This window comes from Leucoraja erinacea, chromosome 1 (assembly GCF_028641065.1).
Source record: "Leucoraja erinacea ecotype New England chromosome 1, Leri_hhj_1, whole genome shotgun sequence".
Classification (NCBI taxonomy): domain Eukaryota; kingdom Metazoa; phylum Chordata; class Chondrichthyes; order Rajiformes; family Rajidae; genus Leucoraja; species Leucoraja erinaceus.
The window spans coordinates 161,289,728-161,316,789 of NC_073377.1; the positions used below are offsets into that span (position 1 = coordinate 161,289,728).

At 41.7% G+C, this 27,062-nt stretch overlaps 1 protein-coding gene across 1 annotated transcript; it reads left to right on the top strand.

Annotated features, from left to right (window-relative positions):
• The first annotated feature begins 4,734 nt into the window (after positions 1-4,734).
• LOC129704072 (dynactin subunit 6-like) lies at positions 4,735-22,822 on the top strand. The gene is made up of 7 exons (XM_055646953.1): positions 4,735-4,800; positions 9,505-9,569; positions 10,615-10,720; positions 13,374-13,462; positions 15,502-15,549; positions 18,520-18,662; positions 22,107-22,822. Exons 1-7 carry the CDS (start codon positions 4,766-4,768, stop codon positions 22,203-22,205), a joined length of 585 nt encoding a protein of 194 aa, XP_055502928.1. The 5' UTR covers positions 4,735-4,765; the 3' UTR covers positions 22,206-22,822.
• Positions 22,823-27,062: the final 4,240 nt, after the last annotated feature.

The window sequence follows — 27,062 nt, forward strand, 5'->3', positions numbered from 1 at the left end:
ACACACACTAGACCCTATCCCACCCCTCAACTCTCCCCCCCCCCACCCCCCCCCCCCGGTACTCCCTCGCCTCCCCCCACAATACACTGTATATCCCCCCCATGCCCCTCTCCCACTGCCCTGGGCCGCCACACCTCCCTCTCCCCCCCGCTGCCCGGGTTGCACACCTCCCTCTCCCCACTGCCCGGACCGCACACCCCTCTCTGCTATAGGGTGATTGCACGAAAGGTTCACGGGTCCTAGGTCTTCACAGCACGGAGAGCCGCTAAATCCAACTGGGGTACACACGTCACTTCCAGTACATGTTATTGATGCTACAAACGCGTACTTTCAAACCTGTTAAAAAGCCGCTCTAAAACGGTTAATTTTGTGCTGTAAATAACTGTGCAAAGTCGGGGTATGCCCATGAGACACAGCTATCCTACTTTAGAGGATCCAAAGATTAAGGAAAAACAACGGTAAAGAGAATAGAGAGCTGAAGGGGCAACAACAGCGGAAAGTGGTTAGCGGACATCTCCCGGTGCAGATATAAGACAGATAGAAAAATATCGGGGATTATCGCGTTTGCTCACTGCATTTCATCAAAAGTAAGGCATTATTGTTTTTTTTTTTCTTTATTCATTGTTACATAAAAAGTTTTAACAGCTGAAAAATCAATCAGTCAAAATTGCAAAATCGCCATGGTTCCACAGTGTGTTTTAACATGCAAAAAGAAAACGCTGTTCGGATGCTAATTTACCATTTAAATAATCTAAAAACCATTAAATGCATGTTGAATAAATTTTACTCAGATGCAAGCTCATGGCCGGTTCGCCACGTGCGGCCTGAAACGCAAGATGTCACCAGCAGGAATTGGTCGTGGTCCCGCACGAGTTCCGCATGATATAAGGGGGGTAGTAGATAAAGAGTTCCCACGTACTCGGCAATTCTGTCATTTGTGCGAGTGACTTGTCCGCTCCGATCTTTCCCCCCGTTAATCGTGGAATGACCATCGTGGACTGCAGTGTAGTTAATCACGTGGCACAAATGATTCACCCCGTCGCAAAAGGTATTATGAGTTTTATGGCCTTGTATAATATTTATAGAATTGGCTCATTTTGCAGGACATGCCTATACCAAAGTTGGTTCGAGTACAGGCTGGTTGTTATTTTCATTGTCTGTCTGTCGCCAGCCTCTACTTTTACATGCAACTGCACGGGGGAACAGACAGACTTATAAAAAAAGATAATTAAAGGTAACTGCAAAAAACAGCTTTTACATGTAGCAAGTTGTATGTTTTTAAAGTCATGGATAACATGAATTGTTCTCCGTACATAAACTAATAGATTGTTATAGTTACTCACATGAGCACCGGTATACTCGCAGCTTCGTCTCCAGAGGTTGCGCTTTCTCTCCCTATTTCTATAATCCTCTCTGGATTTGTCATACAGAATCGCATTGCATTGGTACACTCCATGCATTTCCCCTCTTGTTCCTGTTGACGTTATATTGCCTTACCTTCTGCCATCTTACCTGTTATGTTTATCGTCTCTGATTGAGGATATTGGGGAGGCAACAGCTACTGGGGGAGGCAATCTCAAATTCACTTGATCACCCTCTCCCTGCTCCAAGGAGCCCACAGGCAGTGGTTATCTCAAAGAATGCAATCTCCTCTTGCCTCTCCACCTGTCTCTCCTTGCTGAGTATTTTCCCTCAATTACCTGCATGGCTAAAAACGTTCTGACTTTCTTTGACCCCTTTCTTTGCGCTTTTTCTGGAGGGCACTCGGCAAGTCTTTTTACTGTGAAAAAGATTCTCAAACATGACAATTAGGTTGGACGTCCTCAATGGACACATGGTCCCATTGGCGATAGTTGAGACGCACTTTTTTTACTCACCTTAATGTCCGCTTCTGTCAAGCTTCGGGGTTTACCGTTCGCAGGAGTTCCCACGGTACCCGCAAGAGTCATACGGATATCGCACTGCATCTGCGGGCATACAATGTTGCAACGCTGCTCAAGTCACTCTTGGAGAAATTCAAAAATTTGAATTTTGTCCCGACCTTACAAAGTTACACGACTACCTGCCGTTAGCGCCACGGAGGTCCTCGGTGGTCACGAATGCCGTACTGCTATCGCAGAAGGTCACACCAACGATGTTAAACTCTTGTTAAGTCTGCTTCAGGTTGCTAACCATGAGCAAGCCCTTTAAGGAATGGGGGATATTGTCAGCTGGTAATTGGACATAATCACTTCAGCAACATTTACCATCATTCCATGCTGCATGCTTTGTCTGTTATTGGATGTAAATAACTAAAGTTTTAAGTTTTTTTAGTTTGGGTGATTGTGCAGGCTTTAACAAGAAAACAGTGAGGGAAAATAGTTTGGCAAATAATAAAAATGTCTGACAGCTCAAACACCCCACGTCCCTTTCAAAGATATTGTAAATTTGCTGAAGTTGATTATGTCCAATTAACAGCTGACAATTTATCCCATTCCTTAGCTTGCAATCGGAGTAAAATTTATTTCAAAACGCATTTATGGTTTGCGATTCTCTTAAATGGTAAATTTAGTTTACGAACGAGTTTCCTTTTTGCAATGATTTAAAACACCACCTGAGAAACCATGGGCGATTTTTGCAATTTACTGATGGATTTTTCACTTTTAAAAACTTTTTATATAACAAATGAATATAAAGAAAAAACATCAATAAGCCTACTTTAATGCAAATGCAGTGGGCAAACGCGATAATTTTTCCCGATATCTTCTTCTTTATATCTGCAACGGCGAAATGTCCGCTAACCACTTCCGCTGTTGTTGCCCTTCAGCTCTCTCTTCTATTTACCTTCGTTTTTCTTAATCTTTGGAACTCTAAGTATGGATAGCAGTGTTTCACGGTCACCCCGACTTGGCACAGTTATTTTACAGCGCAAAAAAAACTAACCGGTTTTAGTGGTTATTACAGGTGTGAGTACGCTGTTTCTAGCACCAATAAACATGTAATGGAAGTGACGTATGTACCCAGTTGATTGTAAAGCGGCTCCATGCGTGAAAGACCTATGACCCAGGACCCTTCCGTGCAACACAACTATAGTCAATCATGCAGCATAAACACAGGCCCTTTGGTACATTGACCAAGATGACCCCATCCACACTAGTCCACTCCGTGTTTTGGCCCATATCTTCCTATCCATCAGCCTGTCCCAATGTTGTTATAAATATTAGGTATGTTTGCAAAACCTACCTGGAATCATCGTGAGAATCTGTCCACGCCCGTGTGCGTGACTTTGGCGCGGTTTAGAGGGGGCAGGGTTTAAAACGCGATTTTACTAGGCTGTTTGCAACGAAACTGTTCAGCCTAGTAATCATCTAACGAAAAAATTGCTGAAAGACCCCGTTCGCAAAAGGTATTATTAGTTTTATGGCCTTGTATAATAGTTATAGTAGTTTAAAAATCCACTCTCTAAACCCGCGACCTCTCGCAGCCCCAGGTTTTATAAAGCAAACACAATTAAAGGTATGTACTTATGTTTTACATTAAAAGGGGTTTCTTAAGAACCCTGTATATAAAGTTTTCTATTGCGAGGAGCTCATTTTGGGCTCTTTATATCCCGCAGTATTTTTTTGGGCATTTGAGGGGGCACAAATCCAGCACAATGTGAACGTTCTAAACCAGCGCGTTCACAGGATCCCACTAGAAAGCCGATTTAATATGGACTTTAATTTACAGCAATTGAACACTAAATTCCTTCCATTTGGCCTATAAATTGATGTAAATGAGATTTAAAAATCATGTTTTATTGTGAATTATTTGTGAATATTATTTGGACACTTAGGCTATTTAAAAATGTTAATCATTTATTAAGAAATGGGTAGATGTTTAGATCTAGTAATTGAAGTTTGAAATTAGCTACAATTGGGTAAATAACTAATTATATGTTTTAAATTTCAGGTCAATCCAAGTTAGATTATTTTATGTTTTGTTCAGAATGGTTCCAATCTAACGATAACTGAAAAGTTCATTCAGTTCTCTTATATTTTAAGAAGGTTATGGCCCTTTTAACAGCACGCGATCACAGAATTTTTGTTATTGTTCCGATAGAAAATCAAGAGGGCTAATTTTCGAGTATGAAAATGGCCATAAATTTGTTAATACTGAAGATATGAAAGTGAATTAGGTGTCAATACAAACTTCTTTTTATGCTTTATCGGATGGGATAAATTACAGACTTGATTTTTTAAATCTCAAAATTTTGTAACATTGCTAATAATACCTGCCTCAACGACCTCCTCTGGCAGCTCGTTCCATATATCCCCCCACCCCCTCTCACCCCCCCCCCCCCGTGTGAAAAGTTCCTCGGCTTTCCATTCAATCTTTCCCTTCTCCATTGTAAAACTTGTCCTCTGGTTCTTAATTCCCCTCCTTTGAATAAACTACTGTGCATTCTTCTCTATCTCAGAGATTGATCTAATTTTTTTAATAATCAAGTTTTTTTTTTTTATCAGGATGAGGCGCCGCCTGTCCCGCTGAGTTTACTCCAGCACTTATAGGATCTTGCTTGGATTGCAGCATCTGCCGTTCCTCGCCGACGTAACCGACACCGGACTGCGCACTCGTGCGCAACAGCAACAAACGCGCCGCCGCCCGCCCGCCCGGGCTGTCGACGCGTCGCGGGTCCGCGCACGCGTGGCGTCTCGCTGCGCTGCGGGTCCGCGCACGTCGTGGTTGTCTCGGGCTGCGGTGTCCGCGCAAGCACGCGCGCTGGCGGCGAGGAGCGGGCGGCGACATGGAGGGCGGCTCCGGGCGGTTAATACAGAAAAGGTAAAGGAAAGGGCAACCTGGCTACAAACATTAAACGTTGAATCATTGAACCAGCATGGTTGTGGAAGGAGGGCCGGGTGTCCGTATTGTCGGAGGGTTCAGGTCGGCGCAGGCTTGGAGATGAGGCCCGTGAGTTGATAGGCCCGAGTTAGAGCTGTCAGTGGCAGAGAACGGCTGAAGGAGGGGACGAAGGATGCTTGAATAGAAACATAGAAACATAGAAAACAGATGCAGGAGTAGGGCATCCGGCCCTTCGAGCCTGCACCACTATACAATATGATCATGGCTGATCATAGCTGTAGTAATGTTGTTTAGAAATCCTCTTGCACTTTGCTTAAGTTCAAGAATGCACACAGCCTGCAATCATGAGCAATCAAGACAGTCTACACGCACAGTGATTTTCTCCAGGCTTTATTGAGAAAATCTGTTTCTTGTCCTACATACGTTTTCTTATTTATACATACAAGCAGTAATCTATTTTTACAATCAATGAAAATCAAAACAGATATCAAAAATGATAAGAGTGTCCTAGAACAAAGACCCGATGCACGGCTACACAGTTTCCTGACAGTGGTGGTACAGTTAAATAAAGTGGTGAAGAAAAATCAGAAGGCTAAGCTTGCCTTCATCAGTGCAAGAATTGGGACGTCATGTTGTAACTGCATGAAGATACACAAAAATGCTGGAGAAACTCAGCGGGTGCAGCAGCATCTATGGAGCGAAGGAAATAGGCAACGTTTCGGGCTGAAACCCTTCTTCAGGCTGCGTGATGATGGTGAGACCTCACTTGGACTAAGGAAGGACTGTCCATTTCCCTTCATAAATGCTGCTGGATCTGTGGAGTTTCTCCAGTAGTTTGTTTTTTATTTGTGCCAGATTAAGCACAAATTAGATTCATAAAGCATAATTTAATTCATAAAGCATTAGCCCCTAACACTAATATCACACCTACTTTTGTCACTGTTACAGATTATTTATGCTTCACAAATGGACCAAGGTTATTCTTTGCATTCGTACATCACTTTCTGCATACATGCAGTTTTATGAAAACACACAATCTGAAATTGTCAATGTGTAGAAATTAACTGTTTTCTGATTTGAGACTAAGAGGTGGATAAGCAAGTGATCTCTGCCCTGATTTGATTTCCCAAATGCAATACCTCAAACTTATCTGAATTAAACTCAGTTATCCATTCCTCAACCTGTTGGCCCAGCTGATCAAGATCTCAATGTAATTCTTGACAACCATCTTCATTGTCTACGAAGATAGACACAAAAAGCTGGAGTAATAGCGGGACATGCAGCATCTCTGGAGAGAAGGATTCGGTGACGTTTCGGATCATGACCCTTCTTCAGACTAGTTAGGGAAAAGGGAAACAAGAGATATAGATAATGAAGTAGAGAGATAAAGAACAATGAATGAAAGATGCAACAAAGTAACAATGATCAAGGAAACAAGCCATTGTTAGCTGTTGGGTGAAAACAAGAAGCTGGTGCGATTTGTGTGAGAGAGGGATGCCGAGGTTACTTGAAGTTAGAGAAATCAAAAATCATACCACTGGGTTGTAAGCTGCCCAAGCGAAATATGAGGTGCTGTTCCTCCAATTTGCGTTTAGCTTCACTCTGACAATGGTGGAGACCAGGTACGTGGGGAGGGGGTGGTTTGGGTGGGAAGGGATGCGTTAACCAACGGGTGTTGCGGAGGGAACAGTCGCTGCGGAAAGGGGTGGAGATGGGAATATGTGACTAGTGTTGGGATTCCGTTGGAGGTGGCGAAAATGTCAGAGGATTATGTATTGTATGTAATGACTGATGGGATGAATGGTAGGGATTAGGGGGACTGTTGTGACGAAGATGAGCAAGGGCGGAGCTACGGGATACCGAGAAGACACAAGTGAGGGCCTCATCTATGATGGGAGAGGGGAACCCCCATGCCATAAAAAATTAGGACATTTAGGATGTCCTGGTATGGAACACCTCATCTTGGGCGCAGATGCGGCGTAGACGTAAGAATTGGGAATAGGGGATAGAGTCTTTGCACGGAGCAGGGTGGGTAGAAGTATAGTCGAGATAGTTGGGAGAGTCAGTGGGTTAATACACGTCAGTCAATAGTCTATATCTCCTGTGAAGGAGACAGTGAGATCAAGAAAGGGTGGGAGTTGTCGGAGATGGCCCAAGTGAAAGTGTGTACGATATCATCTATTTTAGTGTCATCTGAAACTTTCTAATTATGCCATGTACATTCTCATCCAAATTGTTGATGTAGATGGCAAGCAGAAATGGGTTCAGCACTGATCCATGAAGCACACCACTAGTCACAGGCATCCAGTCCGAAAAATAATCTTCCTATCACAAAACAAATGATTTATCCAATTAGATAGCTCTTCCTGGATCTAACCTTACAGAGCAGCCTACCATGCTGAAGTCCATAGAGACTGCGTCTAAAGCCCTGCCCTCTTCAATCATCTTGGTTATTTCACAAAACTAAAATCAAATTTGTGAAACATGATCTCCCACATGCAAAACCATGCTGACCATGCCTATTCAACTGCTCTTTATCCAAATACATGTATATCTTATCACTCAGATTCCTCTTCAGTAACTTGTCGGCCACAGATGTTAGGTCTATGGGTCTATACTACCCACGCCTTTCTTTGAAGCTCGGAGGCATAGCACCAGCTACCCTCTGGTTGTCCAGCACCTCGACCGTGCCTCATGTCGGGCACGGAAATTGCTGTCAAAACATGCGGGGGACACAATCTCCTGGCGGCCGCATGCGCGGATGCGCGCGCACACACATGCATACGCGCGCGCATGCGCACACATGTGAGGCTTTGGCCATGGGTTATGTGGACAGTAACATCGGGAGCTGACCTGGTTGGTGATCAACTCCGAACTCCAGCAACAGCAGCTTCGTCCGTCCCGAATCGTGGGGCTTAAATCGGCCCGTACACGGGGTCTTTCATCGGCCAGCGGGGCTTCAACATCGGGGGCCTCGACTGTCTCGATGCAGCAGTTTGATTTTAAGCCGCGCCAGACGCTGAAAGGCCCCGCGAACGGGCCGATTCAGCCCTTAGAAAGCGGCTGATAAAGTCCGGATTACAAAACATGGGGGGGGGGGGGGGGGGATTGTCTCCCACCTCTCAAAGCAGTGGGGGTAGGGAATGTGTGTCCCCCAGGATTTCCGCCCCTGCTCATGGTGATTTGTATATCTCAGCCAGGGCTCTTGCAATTTTTTCTCCAGCTTCCCACAGTGTCCTTGAATATATTAGCAATGTTACAAAATTTTGAGATTTTAAAAATCAAGTCTGCAATTTATCCCATCAGATAAAGCATAACAATGTTTAATTTGACACCAAATTCACTTTCATATCTCAAGTATTAAAAAAGTTATGGCCATTTTCATACTCGGAAATTAGCATCTTGTTCCCTATTGATTTTCAATGGACATTACAAAAAAGCTGTGATCTTAGATAGTCAAAAGCCCATTTCTTAAGGAAAAGATTAACATTTTTAAATAGCCTAAGTGTCCAAAGATTATTCACAAATAATTCACAATATAACATGATTTTTATATCTAATTTACATTAATTTATAGGCCAAATGGAAGGAATTTAGTGTTCAATTGCTGTAAATAAATGCCCATTTAAATCGGCTTTCTAGTGGGTTTCTGTGAACGCGCTGGTTTAGAACGTTGACATCGCGCTGGATTAGTGCCCTCAAATGCCGAGAAAAATACTGCGGGATATAAAAAGCCCAAAATGAACTACTCGCTATAGATAACTTGATATATAGGGTTATATATATGCCCCATTTAATGTAAAAATAAGGTACATACCTTTAATTGTTTGCTTTATAAAACCCTGGGGCTGCGAGAGGTTGCGGAATGAGACAGTAATTTTAAAATTATTATAACTATATTGTCGAGGCCTATAAAACTAATAATACCTTTTGCGACCGGGTCTTGCAGCGATTTTTCGTTAATGATTTACTAGGCTGAACATCTGCGATTAGTACAGCCTAGTAAAAATCGCGTTTTAAACCCGCCCCCTCCAAACAGCGCCAAAACGCGGACCTGGCTGTGGGCAGATTCCCAATGACGATTCAGGTAGGTTTTGTAACATACCTAAATATATCTGATCAGGCCCAGGGGATTTATCTACCTCCATATCTCTTGGGATATCCAGCACCTCTGACTGTAATAACGACTGTCCTCAAAACATCTCCATTAAATTAAGTTCCTTAGTCTTCGTGTCTTTGCAGTAAATGCAGAGGAGAAATATTCATTGAAGGATATTGCCCATTTCCTACGGCTTCACATATGGATGACCACTTGGTTTCTGAGTGACCCTATTCTCTCTCGAGTTACCCTTTTATATATCAAATCAATCTTAATTAATTATACCAGAAATTTCTCCCTGATGAAAATGGTTCCTGTCTGATAGAGAAAGCTTGATAGCTTGTGTAGGAAGGAACTGCAGTTGCTTGCTTACACCAAATATAGACATAAAATGCTGGAGTAACTCAGGCAGCATCTCTGGATAGAAGGAATGGGTGACGTGTTAGGTCGTGACCCATCTTCAGACTTGTACCTTGTAGCTTTGAGGAATTCTATAATTGGTATAATTCTTTAATTAACTGTGATATGGAGGCTGTTTATAAATACACCATGTATTCTTTACTAACAAGATATATTCTCTACAGTGTTAAAATTGCAGCTGGAGCTGTTGTTTGCGTTGAAAGTGAAATCAGGGGAGATGTAACTATTGGTAAGTAATGTTTAAAAACGATGAATTTTGGGATGTTAATGGTTGATTCTAGGAAATTTCAGTTTAATCAGTCTTATGCAGGAGCTGGCACATACAACAACTGCGTCAACGAAATAGCTTAAATTCCATAATATTTAATTTATCTATAACATTACAATGTAATTCATGGCTCTCTTGTGATATCTGGGTTGCATTTTGCTGCTAACATAACAATCAGTCTGATGGCATTTATTTAGGTTTAATTCTGAATGCTATTTTTAACAACTGCATGTATGCAGTTAAATTGTGCAAATCTCTAAGCTGCTATCCAGTATGCCCTGTTCTGCCAGGAATCTGTACATCTGTTACATGATGTTCAGTGTCAAGAGTTATTGGGAAGTGGGAGAAAAGGGAGGTTGGGTCCAAGATCACATTAGACATGGTCTTATTGGAAGGTGGAGCAGATGGAAGAGATTACGGGGACGACTCCTGTTCATGTTTCCTGTGTCTGAAACATTCTATAGAGGCTATTGCTTTTCTGGTGGTTCATCTATTCAGGTGATAGGAACCTGTGATACCTAAGGCTGTGGGTAAGTTTAACATAGATAATCCAGTCTATAGTTATGCTTTCTGCAATCTGCTTGTAGTTCCGTTGTTCTTCAAACAAAAATTGAATCTGCTGATATTGTCAATTCAGTAAAATGGAAGTTTTCATTCTAAAGATTGATATATATACTTGAACCCCCACTCCCCCCCCACACCCCCCCCCCCCAACGGGTCCCACTTGGTCCAATAATATATAAATATCAATATTTTTTTATCCTTGAATGAACTTGATTTCTTTTTAAATTGTCAATTCAAATTTCAAAATACCCTGGGTTTTTTTAAGGGCATTAATCCTTTGAGGATATGTCAAGTCACTTCCGTTGGATGGGCAAGTTTAATTAGAACATTAGATTTTATGCTAGGACGGATACATTTGATAGAACACAAATCCGTTTCATAGAATAAGACTATTGCATTCCCTGTATGGTGTATCATGACGGTGAAATGCAGTTTTCTTTAGGTTCTAGGACAGTAGTTCATCCTAAGGCTCGCATTATCGCAGAAGCAGGACCAATCGTCATTGGAGAAGGGAACTTGATTGAAGAACAAGCATTTATTATTAACAGGTACGTGTGAGACCAATTGCTAAGTAGCTATTCGTAAATAAAAATTCCAGTGATGTAACAGAAAAATAATTTTGTTCATGTTGTTCTGTAACTATTTACTTACACATTGGGAAGAACAAAAGAGATGAGGCCTGTTGGAATTTGAAAAGAAGGGTGACACTTTTGAAGAAAGAGTTAAGGGCCTGTCCCACTTGGGCGTAATTTGCGCGTCATTTATGCGACATCCTAAAAATTAGTTGGTACTTCATGACTCGCGCGTGATAAGGCCTGGTGGCATATGCAGTGACGCGCGGTGTTTCCCAATCGCCCCAGGATTTTGGAATGTTCAAAATCCTCGCGCACCACCTGCGTGAGGTATCCCTTACGCATGCTGACGTACTGATGGCGTATGCTAACGTACTGATGGCGTACGTGTAGCGCGTGATGACCCATGGTTATGCACGGTGACGCACGAACATTGCCTATGCTAATTTATTATGCGTCACCGTGCGGCAACGTCTAAGCATGCGTTGGCGCGCCATTTGCACGTCATTTGAGCACGTGATCACCCGGGTATGAAGCGCGCCGAGTTTTTAATTTTTTTCACTGGGAAAATCCTTGCCACGGAGACTGGCGCTACTTGGCGGGCGACTGTCGTACTGCTAGACGATTTTCGCGCATCAGTCACTGCCGGCCTGTCGCGTAAATGACGCGCAAGTGACGCCCAAGTGGGGCAGGCCCTTTACTGATTAATTTTAAGCAAGTGTACAAAAGCAAATAAAGTGCTGATGAGTGAATGGGACATGGTATATCTTATGTGATGAGTAGCCAAGATTTGAATGACCTCATGTTTGTGAAGGATAAAAAATGAGGGCTAGCTGGAAGTATAAACTTGAATAGTCAAGCATATGGTACAAATGGTTTCACCATCATATATCCAATTGTATGATGAACACAAAAAGATGGAGTAATTCAGCGGGAAAGGCAGCATCTCCGGAGAGAAGGAATGGGTGACTTTTCAGGTCAAGACCCTTCCTCAGACAAGTTAGGGATAAGGGTATGTAGAGATATAGACGATGATGTAGAGAGATAAAGAACAATATTCTTGCCATTGAGGGAGTGCAGCCTAGGTTCACGAGGTTAATTCCCGGGATGGCGGGACTGTCATATGTTGAAAGAATGGAGCGACTGGGTTTGTATATACTGGAATTTAGAAGAATAAGAGGGGATCTTATTGAAACATATAAGATTAATACGGGATTGGACACGCTCGAGGCAGGAAACATGTTCCCGATGTTGGGGGCGTCCAGAACCAGGGGCCACTGTTTAAGAATAAGGGTTAAAATTCCACTAGTAGTTCCTGGAATTAAAAAGGATAAGATTGGTGAGTGAAGTTTCATGCATTTGGAAGAAACTGGAAAGACATTGAAGGAGGATATTTATTTTGGATTGAAATGGAGGAAGTGCAATTGTTCAACTTTATCAGTCATGTAGTTTTGTTTGAGACTTTGAGAAGAGAATATTAGAAGGAAGTTCCCAGGAAAGATTGAAATGATAGTAGAAGACAGCAGCTGGGTAAAAGGAGTTTGGGGATATCCTGGTAGTCTGGTAATGGGTTCACTGATTAGTATGGGACATAAGCAGAAGGTCCAGAGTGCAAGCTGTATGTGCAGCGAGATCTGGGGAGCCCAAAATACTGCTGGGGGCTGGATGTAAGGCCAGAGCTGGAAATGGGGTTGAGAACACCAGGATTTGCAGTTTGAGAGATTCCAGAGTGCTTATACATTACCTGCTCTAAATTCATCATATTCACTCAAAAAATTATTATATTACTGTGTAACATGAAAAAGTGAAGGAAAAGAGTGTTTGGATATTAATGGACATTAAAGTCTAAAGGTTGCCAAATTATCAGTGTTTTATTGTTTTACTGTTTTACTGTTGCTATTTTACTATTTCTAACATTTTGCAAAACTCTTCCTAAACCTCTTAATTTCCCTTTCGAAATCTGAAAACGTTCTTACACCCTAAATTTAAATGCTACTTCAGACAACCTCCAACCAAGAACATTGTATAAAATGGCTTTGTGCCTGCTGTTGTGTTCTTTTCCTTGTTGAGCTTTCTGCTGTTCCAATCCTTAAGGGCCTGTCCCATGGCAAGCGTGACCTAACGTGGTCACTTGAGCCGTACGGCCTCGCGGGGCCGGTCCCACTTCGATCGCCGGAGCCGTATGGAGTTGTGCGGAGCTGGTCCCGCACGGGGCTCCGAAAAACTGACACTGTTCAAAAATTCCGCACGGCAACGGTCTGCCGGCCCGCAGCCGCATTGTGGCCGTATGCACCGCCTCGACGGGCGTGCGCAGCGTCTCGATGCCGTACGCAGCGTCTTGACGCCGCACGCAGCGTCTTGACACCGTATGTCACGCGCGAACTTCCCGCGGACTTCGCTCGAACTTCACGTCAACTCGTACGGGATCACTCGACCTCCGCGTGGCCCCCGCTTCCGGTTTGGTCGCGCACGCCGCATGCACTCGCATGCACGTGGGACAGGCCCTTTATACGTTGGTGGAGAGCAATTTCTATCCTAACCGTGCAACAATAAACGTTGCCATTTTCCTCTGAGACAAGATCTTGTGTCCCATTTTAAATAGAAATTACAGGTTGTTACTTTTTTCCAGCTATCCAGAAAATCTCGTGCCTCAAAAGGAAGATATTGAACCTAAAGCTATGACCATTGGAACAAACAATGTATTTGAAGTTGGGTGTCGTATCCTTTCTTGTAAATGATTCTCAATTGGATTTGCTTTGAAATTATTATTATTAACCTTCAGGTGAGTTCTATGAATTCATGTTCCTCAAACGATGTGGTTTCCAATGCCATAAGCAAAATCAGGAATTGTTTGTTGTGTCTGTTTTCAGCTGAGCTGTAGATAGGAACGGCAGATGCTGGTTTATGCCGCAGATAGAAATAAAGTGCAGGAGTAACTCAGCGGGTCAGGCAGCATCTCTGGAGAGGTTTTGGGTCGGGACCCTTCTTCAGGCTGAAAGACCCACCCTTTTTCTCCAGAAATACTGTCTGACCTGCTGAGTTATTCCAGCACTTTGTGTCTATCTGAGCTGTAATTTAATTAGCTTAAAGACATTTTATTATTATAATTTGGTTAAAATAGTCAAATTAATGTTATCTACAGCTCAATGACAAGATTCTTTATTTTTAACTTTTTTAAGTAGCTCCTTTAATCTATTTTTGTAATCAAGATTCTTGATTGCTTGATGTGGTCAGAACATTTGTAACTGGGACAAATTCCTTCCCAATTGGTGATGTCTATGCAACAACAAACACCTACATTGTGAATTATGACATCATAGACACGCTATCAAGAGATCTGCCACTTTCTGTTTTTCTTAGATTTTGTTTCCAATCAGGATCAATAACCAAGTGGTTGGATCCTTGATTTATATAATTAACAGATACAATAATATGTTTGACATCCTTTGGTTAAAGTTAGCAAAAGTGGTTCCTGCAAGCAATGCAGTGTTCTACGCACAGACGATAACATAGGTAGTAAAAGCTTGCAACTGTTCAGCCAACCTGGTGTTTCATTGTGTTTTAAACTCAGTCTTGTAAATGCATCTGGCCATACAATCATGCTAGGGTTTCTTTTGAACATGAACTCTAAAGGAAGAGCTAAATAACCTGAATTGCTACTATATAAGCAGCATTATACTAAGAATGTAAAAGAAAAGGAAAATTGATTTTCTTTTAAGCTTGCAGGCATGGGTTTAACAAATTGTTAGATTATTTTCATCCAGCGTGTGGGCAGAGCACATTTAAGCATGTTCTGCCAGGGTCTTGCTGTCGGGACTTTGCAGCAAAATCTCATGAGGGGTCATTTGCAAAATAAGAGCTTTCTTTCGGTTAGCAGTGAGCTGCATTGATTTGTTGCTAAATGCTTTTTTGAGCTTATGAATTTTTGTTTGTTTGTCCAAATGTTTCATAGGTTTTTCCAATACTGATGCTAGCAATAATTCCCGCATAACAAATATTTGTTGAGTAATGGAGATCAGCTCAATAGTCTTTAAAAATATGATCAGAATTCTTATTGTGATTATTGTACATGGAATTGGCTATTGTAGTAATGAGAATTTTGCTTCAGTTATGGACTTCAAAAATTCACTGTGTTACTGATACAGAGGCCAAATTAATTTAATCTCAGCAAATGCAACACTGGGGGATAGAATTAGCTAATGTATCTAAGATGAGGATATCTAAGGATGAGGGGGGAACCTTATTGAAACTTACCTAATAGTGAAAGGCCTGAATAGAGTGAAATAGTAGAGGAAGTTTCCACTAGTGGGAGAGTCTAGGGCCAGAGGACATAGCCTCAGAATAAAATTATGTAACTTAAGAAAGAAGATGAGAAGGAATTTCTTTAGTCAGAGGGTGGTGAATCTGTGGAATTCATTGCCACAAATGGCTGTGGAGGCCAAGTTGATGGATATTGTTAAAGCGGAGATTGACAGATTTGATATTAGTAAGGGTGTCAGGGGTTATGGAGCGAAGGCAGGAGAATGGGGTTGAGAGGGAAAGATTGATCAGCCATGATTGAATGTTGGAGTAGACTTGATGGGCCGAATGGCCTAATTCTGATCCTAGAATTTATGAACATGGAGAGCTGGTGGGAGGGAAAGGACATCCATGAGTGATACTTTAGCATGCTCTCAGGATGATGCATTATCTTTGAACGAGAAAAATTGACCAGAAAACAAATGGTGATGTTGATTTTCTTTAAGTATATAAATCAGATTTTGAAGCTCTGAAGATTGGAGATAACAATGTAATTGAATCTAAAGGTGAGTTATATTTGAGAAAGAAAAAAACTAATCTTGATCAAAAGGCTTGAAATAAAATAATATTGGTACTAGCTGTCTTATCCTGCCATTGACTTGTGAATGTTTGAATATAAGTTATTCCCAATTATCCTTGAGATTTTTGTCGAGAAATGTGTGACTGGCTATGTTAATGAAAATGTTCTATCGTCAAAATTAACGTGCTTTGTAACATTTTTTAAACTACTGATTTGATCATTAGAATTCTTTTGTTAAAGGTTGACCTAATTTATTTTCCCATTGGTATCTATATAATTCCATCGATGTGCCTCGCTGTCTAATAGGGTGTTATAAATATAAGTTATGTGCAAATAATCTTAGCCACAAAATCAGAATTAAAAAATGTCTCCATAAAAGCAAAATATTGAAAATTGTACATCAATGCTGAAGAAACATTCAATATTTTGAATGTATGAATGAGAACATATTAGAAAAAAATGTTTTTACAATAAAGAAATTCTGGTAAATCACCAGATAAATATCCTTGCTGAAGAGTATAATTTGGTGACCAACTCCGAACTCCAGCAACAGCAGCTTCGTCCGTCCCGAATCGTGGGGCTTAAATCGGCCCGTACATGGGGTCTTTCATCGGCCAGCGGGGCTTCAACATCGGGGGCCTCGACTGCCTCGATGCAGCAGTTTGATTTGAAGCCGCGCCAGACGCTGAAAGGCTCCGCGAACGGGCTGATTCAGCCCTTAGAAAGCGGCTGATAAAGTCCGGATTACAAAACATGGGGGGGGGGGGGGGGGGGGGGTTGAGGTTAAATTGTCCCCCACCTCTCAAAGCAGTTGGGGTAGGGAATGTGTGTCCCCCAGGATTTCCGCCCCTGCTCATGGTGATTTGTATATCTCAGCCAGGGCTCTTGCAATTTTTTCTCCAGCTTCCCACAGTGTCCTTGAATATATCTGATCAGGCCCAGGGGATTATCTACTTCCATATCTCTTGGGATATCCAGCACCTCTGACTGTAATAACGACTGTCCTCAAAACTTAAGTTCCTTAGTCTTCGTGTCTTTGCAGTAAATGCAGAGGAGAAATATTCATTGAAGGATATTGCCCATTTCCTACGGCTTCACATATGGATGACCACTTGGTTCAGTCATATACAGTCAATAGTCAAAAACAGCAAAGGAATAATAATGTATAGATATATATTAGGCCCAAAGTCTGAAAAATGCATCATCTGGATATAGAAGCTGTGTGGCAATTATTAACAAAACAAAAAAAAAAGTCATGTTAATGATTTCATGCAGGATAGCAAATGAAATGCGAGTAGCAAAATTAAAATTAAGGTATAAGAAGCAGTGATCATTAAAAATAAATTAACCATTAACAGGCTTGGGGCTAAATATTCCAAAATAAGGACATTAGGAACATGCCACAGTTCTATGAAATCACGGAAAATCAGTGAACTGGGAAGACTGCAAAAACAGCAATATAATACGTTGAAAATGAAGTGGTTTGGAAAAGAACTTGGAAAGTTTGCCAAGTTGACAGCAATTCTAATAAGTGTGTAGGGAGGAACTGCAGATGCTAGTTTAAACTGAAGACACAAAAAGGTGGAGTAACTCAGGTCATTTGGCATCTCTGGAGAAAAGGAATAGGTTTTGTTTCGCATCGAGACCCTTCTTCATACTGAGTCAGGGGAAAGGTAAACAAGAGCTATAAAGGGTACCTAGGAGAAATGAATGGATGATATGCAAAAAGTACTGATAATCAAGGAAATGTGGCAATAGGCCATTGTTGGGTGTGGGAAAGGTGACAAAGTAAACAGAAGAACTCAACAGGACGACAGTAAAACTAGTATGATGACGGGTGGGGAAGGGACAGAGAGAGAGGGGATGCAAGGGTTAATTGAAGTTAGATAATTTAATATTCATACAGCTGGGTTGTAAGCTGCCCAAGCAAAATATTAGATATTGTTCCTCCAATTTGTATTTGGCCCCACTCTGGCAATGGAGTATCATGGCAATGGAGGCCCAGGACAGAAAGATCAGAATGGGAAAGGGAGTTAAAATGTTTGGCAACTGGTAGCTCACACTCAGTTCTCCGCGGATAAAGAAATGACAAAGTAGCTTAAAGAAGGCAAATTGTTGTAGATATAATGAAAGTGAAAAAGTGAATTTTTGAGAGATATTCTGGAGATTTTATTCAGAGTAAGAGACAGTAAACAATGACGCAGCAAAACAATTTGGGCATTGATGTTCACTGATTGAAAACTAGTGAATAGATACCAAAAGTAATCCTTCCCCAGAATCTATTCAGAGCAAGGAAACACTGAGCTTCACAGGAACAATAGAGCCCCCAGTATAAAACACGTAATCATTTCAAACATGGGGATCATGACAGAAGCCTCCACGTGGCGATCCCCAGAAACGACGACACGATGCACTCTGTGACGCGTTGAGTGACCAATTCTGTCAACATGTTGGACGACAACAGAAGCCAACAGTGAGCTATACGTCGTCTGACACACAAGCGAACGAACAATTTCAAACTTGAAAACTGTCAAATTATTTATTTTTTTTTAAAGACTCTCTTATGCTATGCTCTTCCAACACTAATTTGCAGCTTGCATATCTTTGAAGTATTTGAGATGACTACATTTGTTTCCCATTCCTTGACAGTTGTGCATTTATATGAATTTTTTGATACTTTTGTGTGATTGGTGGTCCATGTTTATGGTATTTTAAGATTTTATTATTTGCTATTTTGCTGAGAAATTTTATTGAATTTAGATGTAACAATGGCATAAATTTTTTTTGGTACTAGCTGTCTTGTCTTACCATTGACTCTCATACTCTGAGGCATAGAGAGTAGATGTTGCAGCTAGAATACATTCTTTTTGTTTAAAATGTGGGTTTTTTTTAAGCAATTTACTTTAGATATTTAATATGTTTCCGATACCTTGAGCATTCTTTTTTTTTGATTCAGCATATATAGGTAGAAATGTTATCCTTACCAGTGGCTGTATTATTGGAGCCTGCTGTCATGTAAATTCCTGTGAAGTTATTCCAGAAAATACAGTTATCTATGGGGTTGATTGTATGCGAAGAGTCCAGTCAGAAAGGCCACAGGTAAGATGTTGAGAATGTTAGTTCGTACAATTTCAATTTTTCCAGGAAAAAAATCAACCACCCATCTGCATCAATACTTCACAATTTCCATTTTATTCTCCCATATTTTCACAAATTCCTCCTAAATTGTACCACTGACCTGCACATTAAGGGCAATTTACAATGGCCAATTAATCTATTAACTTGCATGTCATTGTTAATACAATATTGCAGGATAAATGTGCAAACTCTACACAGACAGATGTTGGGTTTGAACCTGGCTCGCTGCCGCTGTGAAGCAGAGAGTCTACTAGTTGCACTACTGTGCTACCATTTTTTACACTGGCTGCAAATTGAATTCACTTTCATAACATACCATGATAAAATTTGAAGTTCTGATTGCACAAATTTTTAATCCTATACTTTAACTACTGGGTTCCAACACCCAGTGAACCTTTTGCCAACTATTTACCCAGATGCCAGGATCTTGCTTCAAATGTAAGCTAGTTAGATACATTAAATTGATAGTGTTTGAGAAGGAACTGCAGATGCTGGAGAATCGAAGGTTACACAAAAAAGCTGGAGAAACTCAGCGGGTGCAGCAGCATCTATGGAGCAAAGGAAATAGGCAACGTTTCGGGCCGAAACCCTTCTTCAGACTGATCGAGGGGCGGGGTGGGGGCGGGGACAAGAAAGGAAAAAGGAGGAGGAGCCCGAAGGCTGGGGGATGGGAGGAGACAGCAGGGGGACTGAGGAAGGGGAGGAGACAGCAAGGACTAACAAAATTGGGAGAATTCGATGTTCATGCCCCCAGGATGCAGACTCCCCAAACGGAATATGAGGTGCGTTTGGGGAGTCTGCATCCTGGGGGCATGAACATCGAATTCTCCCAATTTTGTTAGTCCTCCTCCTTTTTCCTTTCTTGTCCCCGCCCACCCCTGCCCCCGATCAGTCTGAAGAAGGGTTTCGGCCCGAAACGTTGCCTATTTCCTTCGCTCCATAGATGCTGCTGCACCCGCTGAGTTTCTCCAGCTTTTTTGTGTAACATTAAATTGATACTTTTGCAACGTTTTTTTTGCTTTGCACGTTACCTATATTATTGGTATAAAGGAGTAAAATCATAGCATCAAAGTAACAATGACACAAGAGGCACTGTTTCTGCCGGTAGCAATTGTGCCGGGCGCATTGCCACAGCTTTCCACTATAATGTGCAAGTTCTTTACCCTCAAGTGCCTAATTGTTATTTATAGCATCAACATGTTTATCTAATAGTCCTAACTTTAAGAATGAAGAAATATTTTCTGATTATCTCTTTTATTTCATCTATCCTTAATTTCTCAGCCTTCATGAACAATTGCTACCACGTATATAATGAAGAATTATATATGTCAACTGTCTCCTCTGCCACCATGGATGAACCAATAATTTTATTGTTGTTTCATTCTTCCTCATCGTTTCCAATTTTTCTGGATGATTTTCTGTAGTCTCTTTAACAATCCTATCAAAGGTGTATTGGCTGTCCAATACTGCAGTTGCTTACTAGGTTTATGAAGCAAAATTGGTGTAGCCTGTTGTTTTACATAATTGTTTTACAAGGCGGACCCTAAAAAAGGAATAGATGGTTCCCTATCCCAAATGTATATTTTACACAATATACATCGATAGTGTACTGTTCCTTCCACCTCAATGAAATATTTTTTTCCTGAAGTGGTTTAATAGTTTATAGGCAATATCCATTTACTCCTATAAGGTTGTTCACATCGCACCCTATAGTCATATGTTCACAAGACTGGGAGACTGTAATGCAAAAAGCCAGCATCGTGTGTTGGAGGCTCTTACGAGAAAATCTGTATCAAATTTTCAACATTTTGACAAGCACAATTAACACACTTAAATACCCATTAACAACCCTTCACATTAAGTGCATTAACTGTTATGAATTGAAAATCTTAGTTTTAACAGTCTATCAAATTAAATCACTTGTGATGACAGAGATTTTGATTCATAGAGCACTACTAACAGTATGGAGAGGGATGAGAGCTGCTTATTGTGCCATTCTCCTTCCAAATTGAATTACAGCCAAAGGCAGAGCTCGAAGTAAAACCAAATTCAGGAAAGAGAATAGATATAATAGGAATGGCCAGGGCCTTAGAAAAGAGTGTAGCGACCAAGAACTGCAGATGCTAGTAAATACACAAAAGGACACAAAGTGCTGGAGTAAAACAGGCAGCATCCGTGGAGAACATGGACACATGATATTTCGAGACTAGACTCTTCTTTTCAGAGCAAAGTAGCAATAAATAGAGTGAGTTTGAATGAACAAAGACTTTATTGGGAGTTGTGCACCAACAAACAATGTCAATTCATAGTTAGTGATTTATACGCCCTCAATCAATAGCAAGTCAGCATGAGACCGATTGAATAAAATAAAAAGACTGTAGGAAATGTAATCTAATCATGCCAAACCTATCTTCAAACTTGCACACGCCATTTGGAGTTCATGGAAAACATTTGAGAATTTTCGGGAACAAAAGTTATGAAACCAACTAGGGAAAAGGCCACATCATACCTTGTGTAATAATCAGGTTTAATTACTATTCTCACAGTATGGGATCTTGGGGGAAATGTAATTGCAGTAGGATTATGTATGCACTTCTGGAAAATTGAGAGGTGGGGGGTGGGAAGGAAGCAAGATATCCTTCATGTAAAAGGTGTGAGGTTGAGGGCTCACCCAAATAATTTTCCAGGAGCAAAACTCCTACCTTTATCTATCTGAGTAATTGTATATCTGGAAGATATGAATTTCAAAAGCAGTGATAACAGTGTTGTAATATTACCTCAGTTTTTCTCCATAGATGTTGGATATTTCCAGCATTAACTCTTAGTTTTGATTTACTAGAACTGCAGAATTCTTTGTGCTAGAGCTCCACCGTGTTTCACCCAGTCATCACATTCACCTCTCAATTTACATGTTAGCTTGTCAAGTTTGATTTGCAGCACACTCTCTGCTGGCACTGTCCCTTGTTTTACTCTGTTTCTCTTGGCCTCCACCCCGATCTCAGACATTCTGCCCCTTCTCTGCAATTTAAATAGCTGATTTTTTTATTGTTTTGAATTCTGATGAACAATCAACCATCGGAAATGTTAATTGTACTTCCCTGTTCACAGATGCTTCCTTGTCTGCTGAATATTTCCTGCATTTTCTGTTCTTTATAATTCAAATTTCCACTGTTTGTAACATTTAATTTTCAAGTTTAACTTTATCTTGAATTACATACACATAGCAGCTAGATTGTAGCATCAGGTAAAATATCTCCATTTCTCACATCCGCCATCAAAAAATATTGATGAATCTCATTCAGTAATTAATGGCTTTTATTTCTCTTTTAAATGTCTATATTCTGAAACGTAATGCTTGTTATCCCAGATATGAATATGTTTAATGAGTGTCCAATTTGTCTTCAGCCACAAACGCTGCAGCTTGATTTCCTTATGAAGATCTTGCCTAATTATCATCACCTGAAGAAAACAGTGAAGGGATGCTCCACCCCAATAAAAAGCTGAAGAGGACTAGAATGAGTTCGGCAGAGGCGTTAATTTATGTTGGTAGAATATTCTCCTAAAAACAGCAGCCCTTGCTGAAGTAGGAGAAACAATTGCACGGAAAACTTTATCCTGAAGTGTATACTGTATCCTTTGCATTAAAATGAAAATATAATTGATTAAATCATAACAAAATGTTAAATATGTATGCTTTACTCAGTACCTATTCGGTTTTTTTACACAATTTAGTTAACCCCATTCCTTTAAAGTAATGATGTACATAATATTGCAGTCTTGTTTTAGACAAAAAGGTAACTTTACAAAGAACATTACAAAATAAGTCTTCAGCTTAAAATTGTATCATTTATATTAATTGGATAAAATTAGTAATTCTCCTCCACCCTCCCCGATCAGTTATGTTTATGAAGAATCAGCTGCTCAAACGCCACAATTCAACAAATATATTTAACGTTAGTTCCTGGATTCTATTTTCAACGGAGTTATGTTTCTGGTTTAAATTTGATCAAGCAAAAAATCATTATCACGACCTAAAAGCATCCACCCTGATTATGAAGAATGAAAGTACTTACAATGTATGAGATCTACTTCATAATAAACTTTGAACACATTTCATTGATCATCCTGAGGTCATTGAAAAGTCTGAGGTGAATGAGGAGGGATAGGGTCAGCAGCAGGTAAATCATCAGGAGAAGATGGCTCAACAGTAGGGGCAGCGTCAGCAGCTTCCGGAACAGCTGGACTGAAGTCGAGTTTCATTTGTTTATCCTGCTGATGCTGCTTCTTTACAATAATTTCTGTAAATGCTCTAAAGTGTTCATAATCAGGCTGCACATCACGTTCTGATGACGTCAATGTCATATAGGAGATAATTGTGTCAATTGAATTTCGTACAGCGGAGACTTTTAGTTTGTTATCCACTGATTCTCTAGCAAGAACTTAATTCACTATTTCTCCTGTTAAAACTTGGTACCTAGGATCACCCTTTTCTTCTAGCCAGGGGCTAGCATCTTCTGTATCTTCAGTGTCTCCTGCCCTTTGAAGGATGCGATGGAAATCACTGACTTCAAATCACTGACTTTGAGGCAATTTCATAATTTTCATAATTTTAATAGCTTTCCATATGCTGCTCAGTTGAATATTGCTGATTTCAGATAATAATTGTTGATGTTAGTGAGTGTTCTTTCCCTTGAGTAATCTTCAACCAAATCTTCCTCATCTTCTATGACCACGAGAACATTAACTAACTACCTCCTGTGGCATAGTCTTTTGCATGGTACAAAATTACACCCTGATCCATTGGCTGGATAAGCAATGCGACATTAGGTGGCAGGTACATGCACCTACTGCTTCCGTCATTACTGACAGCCTTGTCAACATTTGGGTGAGCAGGTGTGCTATCCAAATTTAGTAGCACCTTGACATCATCTGCAGGAATTGTTAAGGATGTCTTCCTGATACTTATAGCAGGAATAAAATGAGTGTAAAACCAATTACTAAAAATGAGCAAATTAATCCATGCCTTCTTGCAGTTGTAATAATGCACTGGGAGCTGGTGTATTATGTTATTTGAGACCTGTGGGTGTGCTGATCTCTCTACAATAGCTAACCGTACCATCTGTGTTTGTGCAACACAACACTGAGAAGCTTTCTTTGTTCAATTCATGGCCGTATGTAGAAGTTTCACGTTTAAGTGCATAACTATTTGGGGGGAGTGACCACCAAATAGATCTGTTTCACCTGCATTATACACTTGAGAAAGTAGTATGCCTTCATTCTTGATTACATCATTCAGCATCTTCCTGAAAGGTTCCACGTCATCTGTTGTATCTAATGGTAACTAACTTTAAGTACTGGGTACTAAAATGGTATGGTTTGTGTCATGTGATATATTCAATATCTTACCTTGTGAATATGTGTGAGTATGCGCAGTGTACTTTTGCAAAATAAAGACCTACAATGGCAACAGCATGTACTGAAAACCTGTGCTTGTTTCTATCTACATGCTGAAGCCGTAATATCTTACAGTTGGTGCAGTTGCTTCACCATGGCAAATTCTAAATCGGCATTGCCAGCCATCACTGGCCACAAACTTCTTCATTCCCATATGCCTGGCTAGTTTGTCTGCTACATGTTGGATTTCGACACTATGGGCATTTATGCCACAGGAAGGGGCTCATGTTGTCGACCTCCCTGTGGTGAGACCTGGCAACTGACCTCAGTCAGGCGAACGACAACAAACAGTGACAGCAGCAGCGCCGCAGCTTGGCGCCAACCGGGAGCATGCCCCCTTTTTAGGATGGGCACCTACGGATGTCGAACCGGATGGCATCACCCTGCTGCGGACTTCTGCTGACTCAAATGCAAGAAGACACCACAGGAAGGTTCTCCGGTGTACAACTTGTAGGTGGCTTCTTCAAGATTTCTATCCACTGGAAATAGCACCAACAGAGAAAGATTTAGATGTAGAATCTACACTGAACTTTAATGAAAATGCAATAAGCCCGTACTTTGCTCTTTGTATGTCTGACAGTTTGTTTTCTCACACCATATTATTCACATACGCACACTACACTACCGTAGCACCAGCCTCTAACTTCTTTATTTGTTCTAGTTTCTGACACTTAACGCTTTCTTTTTACACCACCACCCTCTGGAAGCCATGATCAATTACTGCAATAATTTAAAGCAAAAAAGTGAATAAACACTAAACAAGGTGAGCGCACAACAACCCTCTGATGCTGAGTGACAGTAAACAGACTGAAATGATTCGTTCCAATCACCAAGAGGAGGTGATCGAGGCAGGTGTAATCACAGTATTTAAAGGACAATTGGAAAGGTAAGTGGATAAGAGGTGGAATTCTCTGCCTCAGAGAGAGGTGGAGGCAGGTTCTCTGGGTGCTTTCAAGAGAGAGCTAGATAGGGCTCTTAAAAATAGCGGAGTCGGGATAATGGGAGAAGGCAGGAACGGGGTACTGATTGTGGATGATCAGCCATGATCACATTGAATGGAGGTGCTGGCTTGAAGGGCCAAATGGCCTACTCCTGCACCTATTGTCTATTGAATTGAGGTCATATACTGGAAAATAGTACTAGCATAGATATGCATCTAGGTCGGCATGAACAATTCGGGCTGAAGGACCTGATTCCGTGTTGTACGATAAGGCATTCCACATTGCATTTGAAATGGGCAAGAGCCCGTGACAAACAAGGAGAACAGCTCTCGAGGTCCCTTAGAGCCAAAGTGCTCCCAGCACCCATAATCAAAAGTGAGTGCTAGTATTCTCAGACCTCCCAGTGCCCAAAGATCTTATAGCAGATCTAAGATCTTTGCCAGTGCCCACAGCCGAGAGGGGTTTCTTCCGGTCCTCCCAGTGCTCATTGCCGAGAGGGGGAGCTGTTCCCAGTGCCCATTGCCGAGAGGGGGGTTTCTTCCGGTCCTCCCAGTGCCCACAGCCGGGAGGGGGAGCTGCTACCAGTGCCCATTGCCGAGAGTGGGGCGGGTGGGGGGCTGCTCCCGGTCCTCCATCAGCCAGGCCGGCAGGTGGTGCTGTTTCGTGTCCCGGTGACGGGAGGAGCTGCAGCTGCTGCCGGGAGATGGGAGCGGCGCGGAGCCGGTGATCGGGCGGTTGCCGCGGAGACGGGCCCCGGTTTATTGGAGGCCGCCCCGCCCGCCCGGCCGGTGTTGAGGTACATGTCGCTGATGCGCTCATGCCGGTGTCGGGGCCCTGGGGGTCGGGGTTTACGCCGACTGCCGTAGTAGTCTGTGCAACCCGGAGTGGACCGTGATGGCCTCAGGCCCGAGCACCGGCCGGTGTAATAAACCAATGTTGCTAATGGCATTTGAACTATTTCTGTCATAGCCCCCGCTATTTCTACACTAACCTCCCTCAATGTCCTAGAGAATCAATGTTTATCAATACATCAATAACCAATGTTTATTACCCGGGCAACTCTGGGCGAGCTGCCTCCTTCCACCAAAGATCTTCTGCTATAAGATCTTTGCCTTCCACCCCTCAACCCTCGGGCTCATACTCCTCAGTTTTCCTTTCTTCTCCCCACCCCCCATCAGTCTGAAGAAGGGTTTTGGCCCGAAATGTTGCCTATTTCCTTTGCTCCATAGATGCTGCTGCACCCGCTGAGCTTCTACTGCAGTTGTACAGGGTCTTGGGCCCGACCACACCTGGAGTATTGCGTACAGTTTTGGTCTCCAAATCTGAGGAAGGACATTATTGCCATAGAGGGAGTGCTAGACGGTTCACACTAACTGATTCCTGGGATGTCAGGACTGTCTTATGAAGAAAGACTGGATAGACTTGGTTTATACTCTCTAGAATTTAGAATTTTGAGAGGGGATCTTATTTTTTACAAAATTCTTAAGGGGTTGGACAGGCTAGATGCAGGAAGATTGTTCCCGATGTTAGGGAAGTCCAGGACAAGGGGTCACAGCTTAAGGATAAAGGGGAAATGACAAAAACTGAGATGAGAAGAACTTTTTACACACAGAGAGTGGTGAATCTCTGCAACTCTCTGCCACAGAGGGTAGTTGAGGCCAGTTCATTGGCTATATTTAAGAGGGAGTTAGATGTGGCCCTTGTGGCTAAAGGGATCAGGGGGTATGGAGAGAAGGCTTTTTACGGGATACTGAGTTGGATGATCAGCCATGATCATATTGAATGGCGGGTTTCGGCTCGAAGGGCCGAATGGCCTACTCCTGCACCTAATTTCTATGTTTCTATGTTTTTCCAGCACTCTCGTCTACCTTCGATTTTCCAGCATCTGCAGTTCCTTCTTAAACAACTCTTTATAATCCTCACTTCATTAATATGGCCTGAAATCGAAGAGGGAGAAAACAATCAT